Source organism: Lissotriton helveticus, chromosome 2_1 (genome assembly GCF_964261635.1).
Source record: "Lissotriton helveticus chromosome 2_1, aLisHel1.1, whole genome shotgun sequence".
NCBI lineage: Eukaryota > Metazoa > Chordata > Amphibia > Caudata > Salamandridae > Lissotriton > Lissotriton helveticus.
In genome coordinates, this window is record NC_136059.1 from 736,104,260 (window position 1) to 736,128,035 (window position 23,776).

At 43.7% G+C, this 23,776-nt stretch overlaps 1 protein-coding gene across 5 annotated transcripts in view; it reads left to right on the forward strand.

Moving 5' to 3' along the window:
• Positions 1-23,776, forward strand: part of PPIP5K2 (diphosphoinositol pentakisphosphate kinase 2) — a 1,596,028-nt gene that overhangs the window by 228,099 nt on the left and 1,344,153 nt on the right. For all 5 annotated transcript variants that reach the window (XM_078675453.1, XM_078675448.1, XM_078675449.1 and 2 more), the window contains exon 7: positions 15,882-15,983. In XM_078675453.1, coding sequence (XP_078531579.1) covers positions 15,882-15,983 — 102 coding nt within the window. The remainder of the gene's footprint in view (positions 1-15,881; positions 15,984-23,776) is intronic.

Here is a 23,776-nt window from a genome sequence, read left to right on the forward strand (position 1 = left end):
GGATTCCCAGCTATACAGAAATACTGGGACAGGGTGGTACGAGTTGTGTTCGATGTGCTGGGACAGGAAATCCCCCTGGATGCGAGATGGCACATTTTGTGTGTGAAGGGAGAAAAGACATGGCAAATGTGTCAGAAGCTGTGGCTAATGGTGGCAAAGAGAAACAATGACAGGACCTGGGGGAGGATACCCCCCTGAGGGTAGAGCAGTGGAAGACAGACTTGGACTGGTGCACCGAAACAGAAAGTGTGGTCTACGAAAGTAGAGGATGCCCCCGTAAATGGGGGAAAATATGGAGCAAATGGGTGGAGTATAGAGGAATGTGAAGAGAGGAGGTGGGAAGGGAGGTAGAGAGTATTCAAGGAACTACTAAGTGAACCAACACCGAGGTAAACCATATGGATGTTCAACTGGGGTATGGTCCAGAGTAAATGTTGTATAACCAGCTATAGACAAAATATTAGAACACAATTTATCAATAATGCTCATGTACATGTGACAAAGTATACTGTAATGGACAAAAGTTTAATAAAAAGAATGTTTAAAAAAAAAAGATTACAGAGATGAACACCATGTTTATGAAAAATGATCAAACATAATAAAACACTGTGAGCTGCTCGTATTGATTAGAGGAACAGGTGTGGGCTGCCTATTTGAGAATCATTGGGGTAACTCCGGTTGTTTAAAGACTGGATCGCAAGGATTTGTTTGGTTAGAAGTGCAATATTGTTTTGTAGTGATAGTTTTCCAGTGTACAATCTCTGCCTAAAATTGGTCCTCGTCCACCTCAACAGAGTTGCTTGGGACCAACTTTTAACCACGGTCCTGCAAAGACCTGTTCAGTGACTCTCAGATTCTAATTTTTCCCAAGGGGAGCAGAACCACAGTGATGAGAAGTTGAGAATTTGTATGGATGAAGAAAGCATTCGTGGACTTTGAGGCAAAAGTGGGGATCCTATTCCCCACAGAACTGAGAGTAGTTAGAGGCTACAAAAAATTATTTATTTGGTACTAGGAACATATCCATGCTTTTACGAAGGAATTACAGTAATATCAGAAGGATTTCGGAGGTAAAATGTATTTTTTTAGTTTAAAAAGATCATATCGGTCAGTAGAGTAAAGGTCTAACAGTGAAAGGGGAGCGTTGAATCAAAGCAATCCGTGACATGTGGGTTTCCATGAATTATTGAGACATGCTGAAGACTCCAGGTTAGTGATGGAGCGTAATTGAGAAAGGCAGATAAGTATTTAAAAATTTGCGGGCTGTGTCCAACATGTATGAATGAATGAATAAATTTTTATGAATTAACTATTTTTTGGGAATTAATTAATTTTGGGGAATTTGTAACTGATTGAAATTGCATTTGGGGGGTTTACCCTGTCTTTTGAACACTACGTCACAGCGCATTTGTTGATGTCTGGCTATTGTTTATTTATGGAGAAAAGTTTTGACTTGTCTTTTAGTATAAAAAATATTTCTTTTTTCTCACCATTTTCATTTACTATGGTGTGAACTCAAAGCACAAATCTATGCATAGGATTTTTTGTTCAATTCAGCATTATCTATTTATCAGAAGTATAACGTTTTCGCAGTTGTCTGTTTATTTCCCATAAATTGCAAGAATTTAGAAAAATCAGTTGTAAATATTCTCCTCCATTTGCAAAAATGAGAAAATCTAGCTTTTAAATGTACCTATTTCAGAATGTCAGGAAGAAGGCAACTTCACGCGCATGCCTTTTGTTGATGACATTTTTAGAAAAGAACACCCTTTTCACATTCTGCATCACAAGTGTACCTTTTTTGAGGGGCAAAAAGAAATGTTGGAGAGTTTGTTAGACTCCTTCAAATTAAATCACAAACCTTGGTATTTTACAATCTCAGATGTGTGGAGAAAAAGGAATACAGATTTGTCTTGAATATCATTTGTGGAAGATCAATTTATGTGAGGCATAAACATCAATTAATTGTCCCTAAAGTTTAAACAAGCATTGATAAAGCCAGTAGGTATTGCCTTTGGAACCTGTTGCTTGTCAATGGCTTTAGCAATAGGTTACTGTATATACATTTCATGTTTATGTAAGTAAAGACTGACTTTGTTAACGTGTAAACTCTGCTTTAGTGCAATTATGTCCTGGAATTGGAATTTCCTCTACTAAGTATTGGCAAACCTTTGAGGTTTCAGCTATTGACTATGTTTGGTATATGTGACCAGAGTCGAATTTAGGTGTACATGTGAGTTTTGGTTTTAGGAGGGTGTTTATAATGTCACATGATTTAGAACTCATAAGCTGAGGCGGATGGATGTATGAGTCAGTGGGCCATAACAGTGTTCAGATGACATACTCACCCTCACTTTGGCCTCTCTACAGTGTGCACTTAGTGAAGGTCACATATGCAACATTTGTAGTTACGAATTCTGATTATTTACAATAAAATTATTGTTGTTACTCATTTATACCAAACTGCTGACAAATACTCACAAAGCCATTATGTCCGGTTTGTTTTAAGCATATGCTTACTGTTTTGTGAAGTGTCTGCATGCAACAGCAAAATTCTCACAAAGAGGTACCTAAATGGTGGTCAGACAGCATGCTGTGTAAAGCACAGGATTGTAGTTCACATATGTTAAGCCATGCCCTTAATGACTTTGGCCACACCCCTTTTAGAGCCCACCCTCCACGAATCCCCACCATTTTAATCCACTGAAAGCTCTATGGTCCTTAATAGGCTTTAGCCTACAGACATATAAAAGCTGTCTTGTAGGTGAGAAATAAAAAGTGCACTGTAGAACGAAGACTTTATTGGCAAAAAATCTAAAACTTGTGAAGCGAAAAGGAGGAGAAACGGTTTTGCTCCTCTGTCGTACTCACACTGCAGTGTGTCTGAGAGGGTCGGACAACCGTTGGTGTTGCATGGGGGGGATATTTCACTTCAGTACAAGAAAGCAGAGTGTTTTACCGTCCTCCGCTGTGGCACCTCAGGCCACGATGGTAGGTCTTGCTGCCACCATGCCCCGTTAGAAGTGGACCTGCATTATTTGCTCCCAGGCATAGTGCCCACACTACCAGCGCTCGCTCCACTTTGTGCACCATAACACTTACATACCAAGGAAACTCATGAGACAGATTTGTGGGAAAGCAGTGGTGCAGGTTTATTTTGCACAACAGTAGCAAATAAGGTGGGTCATCTTACAGGCGATCCAATGCAGCAGCCCCTCGCTGACCCGCATGCCTAATGAGCCATTCTTGCACGGCGAGTCGATGCTCTGACGGTGCAGTCCATTATCACTTTCTTTCGTTCAACTCCCGCCCCCCCTGTCAGGGCGGAGCGATGAGGCACACCCCCGGTCGGTTCAGGCCCCCCGACCGCCCGAAGGACTAACGGGGCGCCGACGCTGTTTCCTGGAACCCCCTCGGCTCCAGGTTCTTGGCTCAGGCACCCCTACTGTGCCAGGCAGAGGTATTGACTGTATCCTTCTGCCGCAGAGGTACCCCTACTGTCCATCTGCTTCCAGATCGCCCTGTGACTCCGCCTGCAACACAAAACAGACCGTTAACAGTTCAAACATGCCTGCCGCTCTGCCGCTGGGTCTGGGCCAGGGAGGGAACAGCGCAGAGCAGCCCAGGAAACGCGACGGCAGGAAAGACCGAGCCTCGCTGCCGCGCTAACTTTAAACCCCTTCGGGCCGCCCCTCACACCCGGTGACCCACGCCCATTGGACGCGCATGAAAGGGGGTGGTTCAGGAGCTGACGCGCACCGTTTTGCTCGCGCGGGATGTGGGACTAAGATGCTGTCTCGCTTAGCTCCCCTTCGCGTCGCGCGGCCAGCGGCATAGTGCCCACACTACCAGCGCTCGCTCCACTTTGTGCACCATAACACTTACATACCAAGGAAACTCATGAGACAGATTTGTGGGAAAGCAGTGGTGCAGGTTTATTTTGCACAACAGTAGCAAATAAGGTGGGTCATCTTACAGGCGATCCAATGCAGCAGCCCCTCGCTGACCCGCATGCCTAATGAGCCATTCTTGCACGGCGAGTCGATGCTCTGACGGTGCAGTCCATTATCACTTTCTTTCGTTCAACTCCCGCCCCCCCTGTCAGGGCGGAGCGATGAGGCACACCCCCGGTCGGTTCAGGCCCCCCGACCGCCCGAAGGACTAACGGGGCGCCGACGCTGTTTCCTGGAACCCCCTCGGCTCCAGGTTCTTGGCTCAGGCACCCCTACTGTGCCAGGCAGAGGTATTGACTGTATCCTTCTGCCGCAGAGGTACCCCTACTGTCCATCTGCTTCCAGATCGCCCTGTACTCCGCCACAGCTCTGGAGGAGGCCCCCGTCGATGACAGAGCCCCCCACCCACCTAGCTCCTTTCGGCCGCTGTTTAGTGCACCTCTATCATAGTATCCTCCACCACCACCTTTGGAAAATTTCTCAGGACGGTTCTTAGGACTCGCCCTTGGTTACATAGGCCACACCTCAATGGGGGATCGCTTAGATACAGTTCCTAGGCCACGCCCTTAGTTACATAAGCCACACCTCTAACAGGGACCTTGGTGGTTAGTTGTTTTTGTCCGGACATATTATACGGGGGATCGGCAAGTGACTATTTGCATTATTTCTCTGCTGATAGTGGAAAACCCGTGATATTCGTCCAAGCAAAGTGGAGGGCTTATGGAAGTCATCCCGTAGTGAATCATTTACTCGTCGCATGGGCACAGATGTAACAATCATGACAGGGAATGTCCTGGCAAATCACTGCAAGATCATTGTTTGAGATGGGATAGAGCGCAAACTAGCAGACGGCCGTAACCGACCAATGTCATTCCCAGCTCTCTGTTGTATTGTGGTATTTCACCTCTAATTATCCTGTATTCTCCCTTGTCACTTGTCCCTTGTCACCTGCTCTGGGTTGTTTGTACACCCACGTCAAGCAGTGATCTGTATATCACTAGCGACTTACACTTGGAGCTTGGGTTGAGTTTCGCGGATGAACTGCCCCTTACCCATCTGACGCCCGGCATCTGCCTCTATTACCAATGTATTATATCCTAGCGACTAATATAAGGTGTCTTGTATGTTCGTCACTTTTGCCCCCAAGTAGCCTGACTGATTCTACCTCAGGCACATGCAGCCATCTGCGGTTTGTCAACTACCAACAGCTACCAGGCGTTACCTACCACACTTAACTCCGGCGGGGGTGGAACATGGGGCCCGCCCTGAAACAAAATCAAATTGCGATTGACAATTCCAACTCATTTGCGCCTGTCTGTGCCCTGCTAGAACCACCAGATATATTAACCAATAATCTGTTCCATAACGTATACCGGGCCATGCATGTACCACAAGAGCTCACTCTTCACAAATGGATGCATTCTCCGTGTATACCTAGACTCACTCCGACTTAATGATGGAACTGTTAAATTAGAACTACAGCACATTAGTGACGTTGCCAGTAATGCTTCTCTTAGTTAGAAAGACACATAAGCTAGCCTGAATTGTCATACACATCGTGTATATGACCTCTATCATAGTCCCCTTTGCCTCTATGGAGATATCTTAAAACCGTTCTTAGGACATGCCCTTAGTTACATAAGCCGCACCTCTAATGAGGACTGCGTAGACACGCCCTTAGTTACACAAGCCGCACCTCTAATGGGTATTGCGTAGCCAGGTCTCACTCTCACGGACTCGTTACCACAACATTGATCTTGCCACCTTGGGACCTGAATAACCCATAATTCACTGCTCGGGGCGCCCTCTTAATAGTGTACCTGGCCCAGGGCCCTCCACCTCTTGTGAATCCTGCCGTTTTTTCATTGGCTGTTTACCTGCCAATATCTACAAGAGGAGCCGTACATCCTTGCTTAGCCCTGCTCCTCTGTTGCATTCTGCCTGTTATTTGCAATATTTTATGGATGCTAATGGAAGACCGGTGATATTGGTCCCGAGTTCTATCTGTTGCTGTCGATACATCTGCCTTTCTAACTCATGCTTACAATCGGTCCTTGTTTTCCTTCCTAACACCAATTAGCACGACAATCTCAGTGGACGGACTAAGATGTTAGCACACCATAATTGGGGCAACAATCTGGTCACAATAGTGAATTGTCTTATGAGGTAAGAATTCTGGCTATGCAGGGTCTGGACTCAGTCATTTTATCACATTCCCATGCTGTACCCGTTTACGACTTCACCTCCGAGACACAAGCACACGGTAACGTGGTTGGAGGCAGGGGAAGTGTATTATTTCTGATGCCTTCTGAAACGCTACATAGGCTCTTACAAGAAAGAGACCCATTACAATGTTAGCTGCTGCAGTAGCCGCACACTAACATAGTTGCCCTCTTTATGACCCCCACCCCTAACACGCTACTGGGTTCCTGTTTTGGCTAAACATGTAGCTGGAAGGGAGGTGCTGGTGAAGGGTCTCAACTAATGCCTTTAAAGACTTCCAGGCATCCCTCCCTGCATATAAATTAACGGAAGCTGTTTAAAATTCCTTCTGTGTTCCGCCTGTTAGTTCTCACCCAAATGCAGCAGGGCGATGACCAGCTGAGCTAACTCACCCGCTTAGTGACCCTGAACCCTGGCTAAACGTGCAGTATGTTCAAGTTGAAAAGAGGAATTACAGTAATATCAGAAGGATTTCGGAGGTAAAATGTATTTTTTTAGTTTAAAAAGATCATATCGGTCAGTAGAGTAAAGGTCTAACAGTGAAAGGGGAGCGTTGAATCAAAGCAATCCGTGACATGTGGGTTTCCATGAATTATTGAGACATGCTGAAGACTCCAGGTTAGTGATGGAGCGTAATTGAGAAAGGCAGATAATTATTTAAAAATTTGCGGGCTGTGTCCAACATGTATGAATGAATGAATTAATTTTTATGAATTAACTATTTTTTGGGAATTAATTAATTTTGGGGAATTTGTAACTGATTGAAATTGCATTTGGGGGGTTTACCCTGTCTTTTGAACACTACGTCACAGCGCATTTGTTGATGTCTGGCTATTGTTTATTTATGGAGAAAAGTTTTGACTTGTCTTTTAGTATAAAAAATATTTCTTTTTTCTCACCATTTTCATTTTCTATGGTGTGAACTCAAAGCACAAATCTATGCATAGGATTTTTTGTTCAATTCAGCATTATCTATTTATCAGAAGTATAACGTTTTCGCAGTTGTCTGTTTATTTCCCATAAATTGCAAGAATTTAGAAAAATCAGTTGTAAATATTCTCCTCCATTTGCAAAAATGAGAAAATCTAGCTTTTAAATGTACCTATTTCAGAATGTCAGGAAGAAGGCAACTTCACGCGCATGCCTTTTGTTGATGACATTTTTAGAAAAGAACACCCTTTTCACATTCTGCATCACAAGTGTACCTTTTTTGAGGGGCAAAAAGAAATGTTGGAGAGTTTGTTAGACTCCTTCAAATTAAATCACAAACCTTGGTATTTTACAATCTCAGATGTGTGGAGAAAAAGGAATACAGATTTGTCTTGAATATCATTTGTGGAAGATCAATTTATGTGAGGCATAAACATCAATTAATTGTCCCTAAAGTTTAAACAAGCATTGATAAAGCCAGTAGGTATTGCCTTTGGAACCTGTTGCTTGTCAATGGCTTTAGCAATAGGTTACTGTATATACATTTCTTGTTTATGTAAGTAAAGACTGACTTTGTTAACGTGTAAACTCTGCTTTAGTGCAATTATGTCCTGGAATTGGAATTTCCTCTACTAAGTATTGGCAAACCTTTGAGGTTCCAGCTATTGACTATGTTTGGTATATGTGACCAGAGTCGAATTTAGGTGTACATGTGAGTTTTGGTTTTAGGAGGGTGTTTATAATGTCACATGATTTAGAACTCATAAGCTGAGGCGGATGGATGTATGAGTCAGTGGGCCATAACAGTGTTCAGATGACATACTCACCCTCACTTTGGCCTCTCTGCAGTGTGCACTTAGTGAAGGTCACATATGCAACATTTGTAGTTACGAATTCTGATTATTTACAATAAAATTATTGTTGTTACTCATTTATACCAAACTGCTGACAAATACTCACAAAGCCATTATGTCCGGTTTGTTTTAAGCATATGCTTACTGTTTTGTGAAGTGTCTGCATGCAACAGCAAAATTCTCACAAAGAGGTACCTAAATGGTGGTCAGACAGCATGCTGTGTAAAGCACAGGATTGTAGTTCACATATGTTAAGCCATGCCCTTAATGACTTAGGCCACACCCCTTTTAGAGCCCACCCTCCACGAATCCCCACCATTTTAATCCACTGAAAGCTCTATGGTCCTTAATAGGCTTTAGCCTACAGACATATAAAAGCTGTCTTGTAGGTGAGAAATAAAAAGTGCACTGTAGAACGAAGACTTTATTGGCAAAAAATCTAAAACTTGTGAAGCGAAAAGGAGGAGAAACGGTTTTGCTCCTCTGTCGTACTCACACTGCAGTGTGTCTGAGAGGGTCGGACAACCGTTGGTGTTGCATGGGGGGGATATTTCACTACAGTACAAGAAAGCCGAGTGTTTTACCGTCCTCCGCTGTGGCACCTCAGGCCACGATGGTAGGTCTTGCTGCCACCATGCCCCGTTAGAAGTGGACCTGCATTATTTGCTCCCAGGCAAAGTTGATCCAAAAATCATGCAGGTATTTTCTTCCTGTCAAGGCAGATGCAAATATCCTCAGTTTCTCTGGGATTCAAGCACAAAGGGAGAAACACCGGTGAGAGACAGCAGCGTGGAGCACGGGATGGTGGAAGCAATACAGGGGATAGGGGAGGGGCCAGAAACACTAGGACGGGGGTGGGTGGCAGCAACACAAGGACGCTGGTGGGGGCAAGCAACACTTCTGCTGTGGAGAGGGAAGCAAACTAACAGGGAGAGTGAGCAACGTGGACTGGGGCGAGAAGTAAAAAGGTGATGGTAATGGTAGTGGGTGGGGGAGAAGCACACGAGCAAGAGAGAGAGAGAGAGAACGCAATATGGAATGAGGGGGAATAGAAGCACACCTAGGGAGACAGCTGGAAAACACTCTCATGGAGTGCATAAACACAAAAAAAAAGTAGCGTCTGAAAATGAGTGGAAGGACACAAGTTATGCTCAATGCTCTAGGGAATGGACAAGCACAAGAGGAAGGAAAGCCCACACAAGCTAACGAAAAAGAAGCAAGCAAGTGAGAGTGACAATAAAGCCAACTACTGGTAATTAATTGGCTTACTCTAAGCCCACTGTAAGCTAACAGTATATCTCTCAACATCATCTGCTGAATAGTTGGCGAAATTCAAAACAGAACCTACCACTTTGGGTAAGGGGACCGTAAGCATATAAAGGGCTAAACTGTGACAAAAAAACTCATTTGTAACAGACCAGTTACAGTGAACATAACATTGAGTGCTACAAACTATAAAAAGCCTCTTGCACTATGCCCACCAGGAGAATTAAGATTGTTGACCATGCATTTTGCTTATTAAATAAGGGCACTTTTTGTTATTTGATCGAGTACCCTTTCTGCTAAGAATACTACAAAATCATTTATACAGTTCGTAACCATGTTCTAGATTTGGGTAGACATGTATACTGTGAGACATCTGCAGTGACTAAACCATCTAAAAGTAAAACATTTAAAACTTACATAGAACATGTTAAGTTTCCTTCATCACAACATTACTTACCTTTTGTTTGCTAAAATGGCATTGACGGGCAATGTCATTCTTGACAAAAATGAGGGAAAATGTTTGATCGTAATGGAGAAGGAGGGTTCCACCTGATTTACATGCAACATTGCCAAGGCCTGTAGTAGTATCTAAAACACAGTTCAGATAGATAGTTCTACCTGCAGATTACTCACCATTTAATATACCTAGACTGAATAAAGAATATTTTTAGAAGCTTTCCAACGCTGATGGGTGGGGCTCAGTTCGTCTCAGAGTCGGGTACCACTTTGAACATGACATCATCAGTACTATAGAGTTCCATCCTCATGTCAGTTTCTTTTTTCTGTGATCTTCGATGCTGATCTGGATCAGCTCTCCATGGAACATGTTCAGAAAAAAATAATTGTAAGTGGTGTGCCTGGAGAGTTCATGCCCTATCATTACTGTCATGGATAGAGGTCTATTTCTGAGCCTCGCGAGGTCTGCTTGTTGTGCTTCGGGCCCAAGAATGGCTCAAAGTTGTGCGACCAGTGTGTCCTCATGCACCTTTTTTCACTCAGCAAATAATTCTAATAACAAAACAAAAAATCTACAAAATGTTATTGTGTGTACCTTGTTTTTTGCTTTAAAAAACCAAACAATTGATCTGAATTGTACATCTTTGGTTTGATCACATTGTAATTGCGGTCTGTTTTATGATCTTATACCTGAATCAATGTGGTTTTTACATAATCTCATTCGCACTAGGGCCATAAACGAATGAGAGGTGAAGTTGTTCATGGCACCCCTGTGCAGTGATCAACGGGCTTGGCACTTTTCATGCTCTAAAACAAGATAGCTGGTCCTTCCCTGGTGCCTGATGACCCTTCTCAGGGTACTTCTACCCAGGGCTAAGCTGCAATAGCGTGCTGTCTGTAGCGCCTTCATCGATGCATATCACCAGTACCGACACTGATTTTTGAAGCATATATCTGAAATCAAGGCCATATTAAAGTGCTTGAGATGGCAAGCCTTTGGTGGAGAAGGCCTATTAGACAGATGAGCCTAGTTCAGAGATTGGTCTCAGTCCAGACCCTTGCCCAGACATTGTTATTGGTAAAGGATGAACAACATTTTTAGAATGGACACCAACCACATTCAGATGCCTCGGATAAAAAAACATGATGATTACGACAGCAGTGAAGAAGCCACTTTGCTTCCTCCTGTCAACATGAACATAGCTGACTATGTAAGTGACCTCAATACCTCCTCGGATAGATCTGGACTATCCTTCAGAACCACTCTCTTCATAGGTAGCATCCTTCATGGCTGTCATAGGAAGGTGTCAGAGGTCCTCGAATTGAGTCTACTGATGGAGAAAAACAAAGCGAAGCTCCTGACGGAGATCCTCCAGTATTCTTCTGTGGCCTTGGAGCCGTTGCTACCGTTTTAATGAGGGACTAGTGAATCCTATATAGGCAGCATGTCCCAATCCTATTGCTGCTGTGGCGGTGAACCAACAGGTCCTCTGCAGCTGGCAGCCTGCACAATGGATTGTGGACTTCTGATTTTCCCACCTGTCACAGGAACTTTTGGTGGTGTAGGCATCATCCTGTGCAAAACAGAGCCCAGTTCCTTTCCCCTTTGCACCTTCCAACTGGGAGTCTAAGAAACTGGAGTCAATGGGGAAGAAAGATTTCTTCTAAGGAGCCAGGTGCTTAGATCAATGAATTCCACTTGCTTGCTAATCGGGTTACGCCCATTTTATGTTGTAGATAGTGCCAACGGTAGAGCTCAGCCTTCCGGAGCACCTCAAAGACAATTTTGTTGAGGTGGTCTGAGTCTGGCAGGCTACTGCGAAGCAGCTTCTCTGATCAGCTCTGGACACTGTGGTTTCAGTTGCCATGGCCATCCTCAGTCTTCAAATTCTGAAGCATTGAGGAACGCTAATCGTCTATATACAGGCACTTTTTAAAAAGTTTACCACATGATTTATGAGGAGTTGAAAAAAAGGGATTGTCTTTCAACTTGCTAAATAGAGCGCTTGACAAAAAAGGTATTGCAGTCATGGCTGGTTGAATGCCGGTCGGCAGCACATACTATTACTGTCAATATAAAATATACACCTATCCGGCACAATTTAAACTAAGAGAGTATTCATGTTGAAAGACGCTTCCTGAAAGCATTGGAGTCACTGTTGTGGGTTTGTTAAGGCATATGTGATGTTTACAGTTGAATTCATATTATATTTGCAAATGAGGGTCATGTGGAAGATCCAAAACCTTTCTGTGTACCGAATAAGGTGGTCTTAATCAGTTTAATCCATTGAAACGCATCAATGAATACCAAGGACTCATTACTTATTTTTCTCTGGTATTTTGAAATATGAAGAACATGTATGCAATACCACACGATTTGCCCCAAAAAAAGTCACATACATATATGGCTATATATATTTTTATATAGTCTTCCCTATGTTACTTTCTTGTTTTAAAATGCCGTAATTCTTGCAATATATTTTAATACATGATATACTTTTGTATGTTAGTGTATATCTGTGTTTTTGCACAGCTGGTGCTTGGTATTTATAAATTTGCTATTGTGCCATAGGGGCCGTTTGATTCCTCCTGTCTTCCCATTTTGCATCAGTGTTCAGTTATAGGCACAATGCCATGAAAAAGTTTGTAACATCGACTTTGATTGCTGCTCCAGCTGTTATCGAACTCATTTGGCAGTGTTCCCGGCTTAACGTTTACATCTATTTGTACATTTTACCATCTGGATTCTTGATTGTATATTTTCCTTGGTATAAACACACAGGCACCTTGATGAAGTGTATTCTATAAACTAGGAAACCAGATACATCATCAATCCATCATACTGTTGGTGTTACTGTTTTGTCTGTGTACCTTGTTTTTAACATATAGAATGATTCTGGAGTGATTGTAGATATGATTGGAGTGTGGCTGTATTACTATACATTTCAGTGTTTATTGTTTATTATTTAAATAAAATTAATATTTGTATTTTTTGATATTATGTTGTCCCTATATGTCTATGTATAGTTATGTTATGTTAACTTTGAACATATATGAGGTGCCCAAGGTGTTTACATTTCATTTGGATAGCTTTGAACCACTCTAATTTATATTGTAATTTTCTTCTGATCATGTAGAAAAGTCTTTTGCATATGCGCTAAGGGAGTCTTCATGATCATTCATGTTTCTAGTGCTTTTTACATTCTAACCTTTTATCCATCCAGACAAATATTAGTGCTTTTTAAATGACTTGCACAAGTATTTAAAAAAAGAAGAAGCAAACGGGGAAATTCAAAATTATGCAGTGTACAGTTAAACATCCGTTTTTGTCTTGCAGAGTAGGCGATGTACACTAAAACATCAGTTTTGTTTTATGAAGTACGCGATGCACATTGAAACATTTGGTTTTGTCTTACCAAGTATGCAGTGCACATGAAAACATTGGTTTTGTCTTACCAAGTATGCAGTGCACATGAAAACTTTGGTTTTGTTGTAGCAATTATGCGATGCAGATTAAAACGTCAACTTTAAGTCTTACCGCAGTATCCAATTCGGTCTCAACCAATTATGAGATGCAGATTAAAACGTCCAATTATGGCTTCGCAGTTATAGGATGCAAATTAAAACGTAAATTTTTAGTCTTAATGCTAATGCGGTTCACATCGCAATATACAATTTTGTCTCTACCGATTATACAGTATTACACAAGAAACCTCCTACTGTGACCATGTTTCATACATGCACTTACCATTGGTATAAAAAATATGACAGCTTCTTCTTCTTCTAAACGAAAATCAATATTTCCTATTCTATTCTGTAAATGCAAAGAGCAACTTTGGCCCCTTCCTTCCGTGCCCAAGAGGAGATTCCTTTTACACCATGCGTCTTTGAGACCATGGATTGTCTATCTGGTCATTTGGTCTAGGGCAGTAGTTTGAGCGTTCAGACCGTACCTGGAGGTGAAGTTTAGTGACACCATTTTTTTAACTGGCCCTCTGTGTCAAGCAGTGAGACACATATTGGCACCTTCCAATTTCAAATTACCCAAACTGACCACTTCCAATGTTATATTGGGAATCTCAGGTTAACTAGTTATGTATGTGCCTTAACTGTAGTGCATTGCATGTAAACAATACACTATCTCGCATGCAGTACTCTTATGTTTCTTACAACCTTCTATTTACATTTTCTATACATCTGCATTTAGCATTGACAAGAAAGACACACGTCAATATACACACAAGGATCATAATTAGCTCTGTCCTCACCTTTGAAAGGCGGTAGTCGCTGGATCCTCCACAACCCCTGTGCACAGGCAGAACTTCAGTGGAACACAGTGAGTGCTTACCTCATCAAAAAGTACACAATGATCTATGCAGAGGTGGGTAGCTGATCTTCCGGTGCCAGCAGTCGGGTAGGGGCAAAAAGGGATCTCCCAGGCTGATCAGCAACTCGAAACAGTTTAAATGAAAAACGACTCAGACTCCTCTTGGCAAAGCAAAGACCGTCCTCTACTGACTGTCGCAACAGTGAGACAGACCCTCCTTACACACAGGCAGGCTGCCGGTCTCTCTTAAATTCCTGCTTCACAGGCAGCTCTTTTTATACACCTCTTTCACAATACTTTATTACAAACAGTAAATAATAATTGACTTGCGACCCCAAACTCTGACCTAATCCTCTACACATACTTTATTGCACTTTAAACAATGCTTGAAAACTAAGTATTCCTATACTCATGAATGCATGTGTATTTGTGGTAAATGTAATTTTAGTGGTGCGTGTGCTGGTATCATTGTGGCCTAAGACCTCCGTGTGCTCTAGGCTAATTGGATTTCTTGCACCTATTGTCTAATCAGGTTACAATCTATTTGGAAGCAGGAAGTGTATGTAGGGGATCTTGTGTGCTAAACCCATAAATATCGTTGCTCGCTAAACACATGTTGGCCTTTAACTGACATCCTTTCAAGATGCTTATCCCATTGTGTCCACACATGAACTTTTCAACTTACTCTTGTCAGTGCAAAACTTGAGCCTAAACTGGTTTTTAAGCATGTACCGTTGTGTGCTTTCTACTCGTGTTTGTTGTTGCGCTATGTTCTCGTTTTTTAGATTTTCTATTGTGCGATTATATTTGACCATTCCTACAACAAGGGCTCTGCAAAAGTCCTACCAGGCAGGAATGAATGCAGTGGCGTAAACTTCCTACTGAAATTAATAGTCGGGACAATTGACATCCATGTAACATGATTTTAGCTCTTTCATTTCTGACCGTGATAGAAATCAGCTACTTTGATAAACACCTAAATACCAGAATCATATCAACTACTTGAATTGTACAGTTTAAAGCCTAATTAGATATTGGTACAGGAATTCAGAGTTCTCAGGAATATGAGAAATACTATGTGATGATATAAATGCAGATGATACCTCGGAGAAGGAGAAACCCAGGTCAAAATGTGTAAATTAAAGAAATGACCTCCTCACGCAGAGAAGTAGGTGATATCAAAGCTTGCTTAACCATATAACTCCTTAAATTACTGATGCTAAATATGCTGTAATGAAAGCTCTTTTTCCCATACTTGGGAGGTGAACTAGGGCAAGACATTTGACAGAAAGCTATGACCCCTTTCCTAAATCTCCTATCAAACAAGAAACTTTTGATTACACTTCTCATGCAACCAAGGTAGGCAGACACACCATGTAGTTGGCTATCACTATGCTTACTGTAGCACTTCCCTCCCAGCAGCAGCATGACAGATGCAATGTGACATGCTAACCTGTGCTCTGCACCCCCCGCCATGATAATGAACAGTGACAGTGGTCAGAGCGCACTAGGTTGAACTGCTCACTTGCGGTGCTGTGCGGAATGGATACCTGTTTGAATGTAGCTTTGCATAGAACAGCACTTTCTGCTTGGGAACAATACCATCCGACAGCGCACACTGTCAAATCACCCAACACAACTCAGGTATAACATATAGTAGGTTATCACCAAGCTAACAACAGTAATAGCCATAATATTGCTTCATATTTCTGCTTCACGTTCTCCTTCTCAAAATCTTACCCTTACATGCTCCATCAGTCAAAGTCTGGGCTGTGAGTAGACTAGTGATAATTCCCAAACTTCACAGTACGTAACGAGCATGAATGTATTATTAAACGACTTGTGTGTAACTTGTGCTGTTTTCTGTTTCAGATTGGAAGCCGGAGCAGTGTGTATTCACCAGAAAGTAGTGTAAGAAAAACAGGCTCGTACATTTATGAAGAATTCATGCCAACCGATGGCACGGATGTAAAGGTATTGTGACGGTCAGCTCTGCCGCTTAATTGATGTTGCAATTTGTGTGCATTCACTAATATTACTAAAATGGAAATAATGTAATTTAGGACCTTGTGAAACCTCCTCCTAAAGGTAGTTTGAGTATTAATAGCTGATGGTACAAATATGTAATTGAGACCTGCTATTCAGCTTTGATACTGTTTGTTAAAGGTTGTTTGTCCAAATGTGGTTCATGTGAAAAGAGCGTAATATTTCCGGTACTCTTTTTACCCCATTGAAAAATATAATTACTGCATGGGCTGATGTAAAATCCCATAGGCAATATACATTTAATTAGTGGCAGGGAGTTCTGTTACGGCTAAAGTACCCCCTGCTGTACATTATAACAATACATGGTCACACCATCACCTTTCCATCAAATCAACTTAAAACTTTGATGCATAGCTCTTTCAGAAAGAGATAGTTTTCAGACATGACGAATAAAAATAGAACCTGTAGTGCAAGATTAAACACATTAAAAACCTTAGATATTTGTTCGCAAAAAGATATTAGAAACCGTTCTATACAAGTCAGTTTAAAAATAAAAAAAACTGCAGCAACTCAAAGTTTAGAAACAATCAGATCAGAAAGATTATAACTTTTCTATAATTATGTAATTAATTCAAAAAAGTCATGTTCTTTCTGCTAGTACTGGACAAGGTAGAAAAATACAGCAGCATTAAAACAAGCAATGTTTCATTTTCATTGCTTTAACCAGCTGCTCTCTTAACTGACCTGCCTTTCTCCTCAGCTGCTGGCTCTGACACGACTGCAATCTTATTTGTTGAGCCCTCTTTTCTTTATAATCGGGACTCAGTCACCATTGCTCCCCACTGTGCTGAGATGTCATAACACCCGTTTAAAGGTTAGGAAGTGATATAAAGAGTCTGTTTGTGCACCTGTCCCGCTTTTTAAAAAATGGGAACACCCTATTACAAACATCAAATTCCACCCTCCTCTGCGCCCTGCAGTGAAGGGACGCGAGATTTCAATACTTTCACGGCGCTGGTGAAGTTGGAACCGGGAGCAAAGCATTTTAATATCTGGATCAGATGCAGGCCTTTACAGAATCTTTAAACGTGAAGATGTGGAAGGTACTTTTGTCTGGGAAAGGTGACAATCTTAGTTACCAATACGTTATTTCCAAAATTCACAAGGTGAAAGGAGTACTATCAGTGTTTAATTTGTCTAGCAAAGTTTTGATTAGAAACCTGCAGCCAGCAAGGTCGTACTGACATAGGAAATAGACCATGGGCACCAAAATAAAAGGTGCCTCCCCAATGGCGAATCATGTTTTTTATTTTATTTTATTTATAAATTTTTATATGGTGCGAACAAGATCCCGAAGGATATCTCACGCTTTACAAAAGGGTGGAAGGAAGGTCAAAAACCCAATATCCACATCAAGAAAGAATACACAGCATGAATAATCGCATGATTCACATACAAATGACACAAAGGAGAGTAACACAATCAGGTATATAGCGGGCTACGAGGGGGGCACACGATGCGGTAAAGAAGAGCATAGTCACATGATTATAGGATCAATGATTTTGAGCCAGTAGACCTAGCCCAGATTAAGGTGAGAATTTGTCCATTAGGAATCTTTTGGCTTCCAGTTTGAAAGCAGTCGTTAAGGAGATTCTGCGTACTTCCTGGTGGAAGAGAGTTCCATATCTTTGGGGCCGCGCCAGAGAAGGCTCAGTGACAAGTTCTCTTTTTGCTAAGAATGAGAGCTTTCAGGAGGAAAGTGTTAGCGCTTCCTGAGGCTCTCCCACCACAGGGTAATTCAAACTTTTGCACTAGATACTTGGGAGTTTTGAAATGCAGAGCTCTGTGAGTCAGAACAGCAATCTTTAACTGAATTAGAGCTTCGTAGGGTAACCATTTGAGAGATTTTAGGACTGGGGATATGTGCTCATTTAGTTTGGTACCGGTTACCAGTCTGGCTGCAGTGTTTAGTGATGCCCTTAGTGGAGCCAGGGTGTATTTGGGAAGGCCACAGAGCGTAGCGCTGCCATAGTCTATCCTCGGCAAGACCAGTGCTTGGAGCACCTGCTTGTAATCCTTTTGTTTCCAGGAATGGTTTGATGTTTCACAGGGTCCTCATCAAGTGGTTAGCTCCCTTACACACATTGTTGATAAGATTTTTTATATTTAGGTGCTTGTCCAGGGTGATGCGGAGTGATTTGGCTGAGTCAATGATGAGGGGGGTGCAGTTGAAGGCCGTGAGGTGATTCAGCCAAAGGTCTAGCTTGGGGATGTGGTTTTGTGGAGAGATGAGGAGGACTTCAGTTTTAGACGTGTTGAGCAGTAGATGGTTCTCAGTTAACCAATTTTTTTCTGATGCATACATCTGCCAGTGGATTCCTCACCTTGTAAATATCCCCCTGCATCAGCAACTTTCGGAAATTCTTTTGTAGCTCTTCACGCCGACGTGGACGACGTCACAGAATGCACGGCTTCGCGCGCGCAGCTCCGCTGACTTCACTGACTCCATAATAGGACTCCGTCTGCGTGATAACATCAGTTCCCTTTTTTCCCCTTCGTCGACCCTAACGGTTTTCGAGGGATCCTCTGTAGGTATTGAGTAACTCTGTTACTTGCTTTCAGTGTTTTCTTGTTTCTTTGTCTCCTGTCGAGATGTCCTTGAAGAAGACCGGATTCAAGCCGTGCGGAGAATGCAGGAAAATGTCAATCACGGACCCGCATGAAGATTTCGTATGGTGCCTGTTCTCAGACCATGATGTCCAGGGGTGTCCATGCTGCAAGAAGATGAACCCCAAGGCCCTTCGTGAAAGAGAGGCGAAGCTCCTGGTTGCCAAGATGAAGGTTAAAAAGGGCAAGAAGAGTTCGAAGTCGCGATCGAGGCGGTCAAGGTCGAGGTCGCCTTCGAGGTCGTCATTGGGGCATGCTTCCAGGTCGACAAAAAAGAAGCATAAGAAGAGGAAGCATGGATCTCTACACCATTCTGGGAAGGATTCAGATTCGAGGCCGAAGTCACCAGTTAGAAGACATCGTAAGGATGATGTATCTCCTTCTCCAGATGTTCTGGATCCGGAAGGTGAGGCTTCGCCCATGGAGTCGCTGGAGCATTCACCGGCTCCAGTGTTGAATCCCTCTCCGGCGCCGTCTCGATCTCCAACTCGAGAGGAGGAAGAGGCTCCCTTGCCTGAGGGTTCGACGACTCTGGCTCACCAACCCGAGGAAGAAGTCGACAAGAATCCGTTGCCTCCTCGAGAGCAGCCTGTGGGTTCATACTCTCCCTTTCCAGGCCCGGGACAAGACCCTACACAGTATTTAAACGCTATGTATGGTGTCTTACGAGAGCCATGTACCCCTCTGGAGCACCTGTTGGTCCAATGGGTCCAATGGACTTTAATCTGGGAGTCCCCCAGACGTATGCTCCGGCGCCGTTCATGCCATTTATGCTGGCTCCGACACAGCCTTGGCATCTTTCGGCGCCGCCGAGGTCTTCGACGCCGATTCCTTCGTCACCGGTGCCGGTTCCAGTTCGACCTAGAGTGCTGTGGGCTGTTCCTTTGGCTCCGAGCTCGACGCCAGCTCCGGCTCCATCGGAGTCGATTGCGGATCCTCCGACGCCGTTCCCGAAGGAGAGGTTGAGACGTGAGGCTCAGCGACTTCTAGAGGAACAGAGGTACAGAGAAATGGAGATGGAAGAAGGTGAGCTGCAGGAATCGGAACATTTCTGTGATGACCTAAGGGAGGCTAGTGGATTGGAACTGTCTCCGGATTGGGAGTTATCCACTGTCCCAGATGCCCCTTCAAAAGATGTGGCACCATATCATGTGGTCATCAAGAAGGCAGCAGAACTGTTGAATTTAAATCTGCCTACTGCGGAGTACAAGTCAGATATATTAACAGAAGTCCTCCACTCTCCATCTTCTGTGGTAGAGCCTATGCTTCTTTTTAATGAAGCTTTGACAGAGCAAATCTTGGAGGTGTGGAATAGGCCTCTTACAGCTCCATCAGTTTTGAAAGCTGTCGCAAGAAGATATAGGGTGGCTCTTGGAGACCCAGACTTTTTATCTTCTCATCCTTTACCAGAGAGCTTGGTGGTACAGGCAGCCTGCTCCAAAAAATCTGCAGGTGCTTTCCCTCGGGTGCCTGGAGACAAAGATTGTAAAAAACAAGACCAAGCAGCAAAGAAAGTTTTTTCTTCAGCAAGCATGCCTCTCAAATCGACGAACGCCACATGCCTCTTGGGGCGTTACATCCATGCTCTGATGGATTCTGTGAAACAGTTGGCCCCTAAGATTCCAGAGGAGGACAGGCAGAATTTTAATGAGGTGCTTGTTGATACTCAAGCAGCTGCTCGGCAAGTCATCCAGAGCGGGTTGGACACGGCTGACTCTGTGGCAAGAGTCATGGGGTCTTCTATTGCCACCAGAAGAGCAGCTTGGCTGAAGTCTTCCAAATTCTCTGCTGATGTCCAGGCTGGATCTGCCTTTTGATGGCTCGGGCCTTTTTGGGAACAAGGCTGACGCTGCGTTGGAGAAATTCAAAGATGGCAGAGCAACAGCCAGGTCTTTGGGTCTACAGTCCAGAGGTACTGTAGGTAAAAGGTATAGAGGATTTGGAAGGTCCTCCTTTTGAGCCTACAACCAGTCGCAACAGCAGCAGCAACAGCAAAATCCGCTGTATAAAGCTCGTCCTCGAGGACGTCAAGCTTCCTCCTCCTCTTCCTCTTCCTCTTTCCACCCCCTCTAACCTCAGCAAAGCAGCCCTAGATCCGCCATTCCGGATCATGCGGGTCCTGTGGGGGGGTCGGCTTACCTATTTTCTATGAGATTGGGAATCAGTCACATCGGACCTTTGGGTTCTCAATCTCGTGGAGAATGGGTATGCTCTTCCCTTTCGGGTATTCTCTCCGAATTACACTCATTGCCAAGGGTTTTGCACAGAGGACCACCTGCTACTTCTGCAGGAGGAAGTCCTGGTGTTACTAAGAAAAGGTGCGATAGAGGTGATTCCGGAGCAGGAAGGGGTCAGGGATGCTACTCCCGGTATTTCCTGATCCCCAAGAAGGATGGCAGACTTCGTCCAATCCTGGACCTCAGGGTTTTGAACCTCTTTCTGAAGCAGGAGAAGTTCAAGATGCTCACCTTCGCGCAGGTTCTTCAAGTACTGCTGGAAGAAGACTGGATAGTGTCGATCGACTTACAGGATGGACTTCAAATCCCAGGAGCACCCGCCATCCCTCATCACCGGCACCTGGACCACTCTCCCTGCTAGCTCCGCCCTTAGAAGTGCGTGTAAAAAGCCCAGCCTCTGAGCGCAATCTGGGACGCTGTGCTGTTGCTTTTCTAATTGGACCTTTGCTGGGACTCGGCGGCGCTAGTGGTTTGTTTGTTTTTACCTCACCTTACCAACTCAACGCCTCGCAGTACCCGCTACGCGGGTCCCGCTTCGCTCCGTGGGGATTCCAAAGTGCAAGCCTGGAGGTGGAATTATTCGTGGAGGCGCCCACTGGACATCGACTAAGGGTGTGTAGTAAGAGCAGGCAGGGCTGCGAGTGACCAGCGGGCCCTGGACTTCAAATCCCAGGAGCACCCGCCAGCCCTCATCACCGGCACCTGGGCCACTCTCCCTGCTAGCTCCGCCCTTTAACTTCACTTAAAACCCTTTATTTTTGAGAAGGCACTTCCGCTGCGCGGGAGCGCGCGGGACTGCGCCCGGGAGAAGCCCGGGACCGTCTGTGGCCGTCAGTGGCCGAAGGTGGCTGGGCCACCCCTCTGACTATTTTTGTTATTTACTTAATAATTTTCTTGCACGGGTCCGTTGTCCACGCTATCTTGATCAATTTTGCGAGTAAGCCATGATAAATTAATATTAACTGTTTGTTTTTATTTGTGTTTTTAACTCGGCTCTTTCTTGTACTACTCCCCCCATTGTTTGGCCTTTTTAACTATTGCATTTTTAACTAGGGATGTCTAGTCCTGTTTTAAACTCTCTTCCTAACTGTGTAGGCGTATCCATACTTGGCCCACTTGATAAATACTTTGTTAGAGCCACCAAAAGATATTGATAGGGAGATAACCCTAGCAGAGAGGCGGGCCGAGTGCCGCCTCTCTATTGAGCTCCTTAAGAGACAGGCTCCTCTCAATCTTGAGAAGGTCGCTACGAGCATATCAGCATATGACACCACGTATCCTGATACCGATGCGGAACTGTTTAATACAGAAAACATTCCATTAATCTTTCAAGATATCCCGCCACTACTAGAAGACCTGGAAGTAAACGTGGACGGCGACAGCAATGCGTCCACAGCTGCATCCAATAATCTTATAGAGCTTAATACCCCTTTACTCTCAGATTCAGCCCCCCACCCTATTAGCAACATCTCACCTTCAGTCCCGAAGATCCAAGCTGAGGTAGTCACGTCGCTGGATTCTCAACCTACGGCTAAAATTAGCAGAGCACGTGACAATCCGACAAGTAAAGGGAATAGAGGTGCAGTACGCTCCCCAGTAAGGAAAAGAAGGAGGAAGGGAGGGCTAAAAAATGGGGTTGGAAACCCATGGAAGGCTCCGCATGTAGCAGATCCTAAACAAACTCCACCAGATGTAGTGGGGAAGGAGGGAAAACCAGGGCAATCTACCTCAGATTGTAAATCTTTTTCTAACAAAGGGCTTTTTGAGGCAGTTGAAAGTCTTTTAAAGGCTCTCATTCTTCCACTCACTGAGAGGCTCAAAAGGCTAGGTGAAAAATTGGATCGACTTCTGCCCGAGTCTACTCCGTCAGAGAATTCCAATTTAATTATCCCATCTATCCCAACTGAAACCCGACCTATAACTAAACAACCTACTAATAACCAACGTAGGCAACATACACCTATTGTAAGATCTAATAATATGCCTGCTGATAGGAATTCCACCAAATCAGTAGGCACATTAGACACTACAGTTCTAAAGGCCACAAGCAAAGAAAAGACTCAATCAGTGGTACTAAAACCTGTCCATACCAGCAGTTTACCCCCCACTAAAACAAGTTTCACGACTAGCGGAAAACTTAACTCCAAAAACATAGTAAATCTGCCCCCGGAGTCGTCCAATTTTGTCATCATCCTAACAGGTGTCCCTGTCGTACCAGAGGGAAATGTGGAATCAAACATTAGTTTGAAAAACAAAGTTATCCACTGGTTACGTATAAATAGACCGTTACCTTTACACCTGAATGGAGACATTGTCTCAGTGAGAAGGTGCCATTGGGTGGGCTTACGCCCAAAAGATATAGAAGGCAACGTGATCATTGTAAACTTTCGGGACCATAGGGTGGTCACTTATATTAGTGACTGGTTCCCGGGTAGAAGTAATGGAGGAGTATCATCTCGAAACTTGACTTACTTCTACCCGGAAACTATGATGTTGCCCCCCCATAAACCTCTAACGGGGCATGGTTTTGACGCCCCTTACCACTCAAAACAAATCACTAACTTTGCCATCCCTACTTATTATAATAGAAATGCTATCCCCTTTTTCCCACCCAATTATCCAAATAGGTACCCAATTCCAACTGATAATAACTATCCTCCCACAGACCCAAAGGAATTTTGGAACATTCCTTTATATAACATGTTTCATCCCTTAACTGGCATGGACGTAAATGATTGACTGAATCCAACTCCCCTACAAGAGAGATCTGTCCGTGAAAACTCGTCAATATCTCCTTTTCTGGTCGAGAAGGGTATGCCTGCACCGGTGACTCATTATGAACTTATTCAGTGGGATGTTTTGGAGAAAAGACACTAT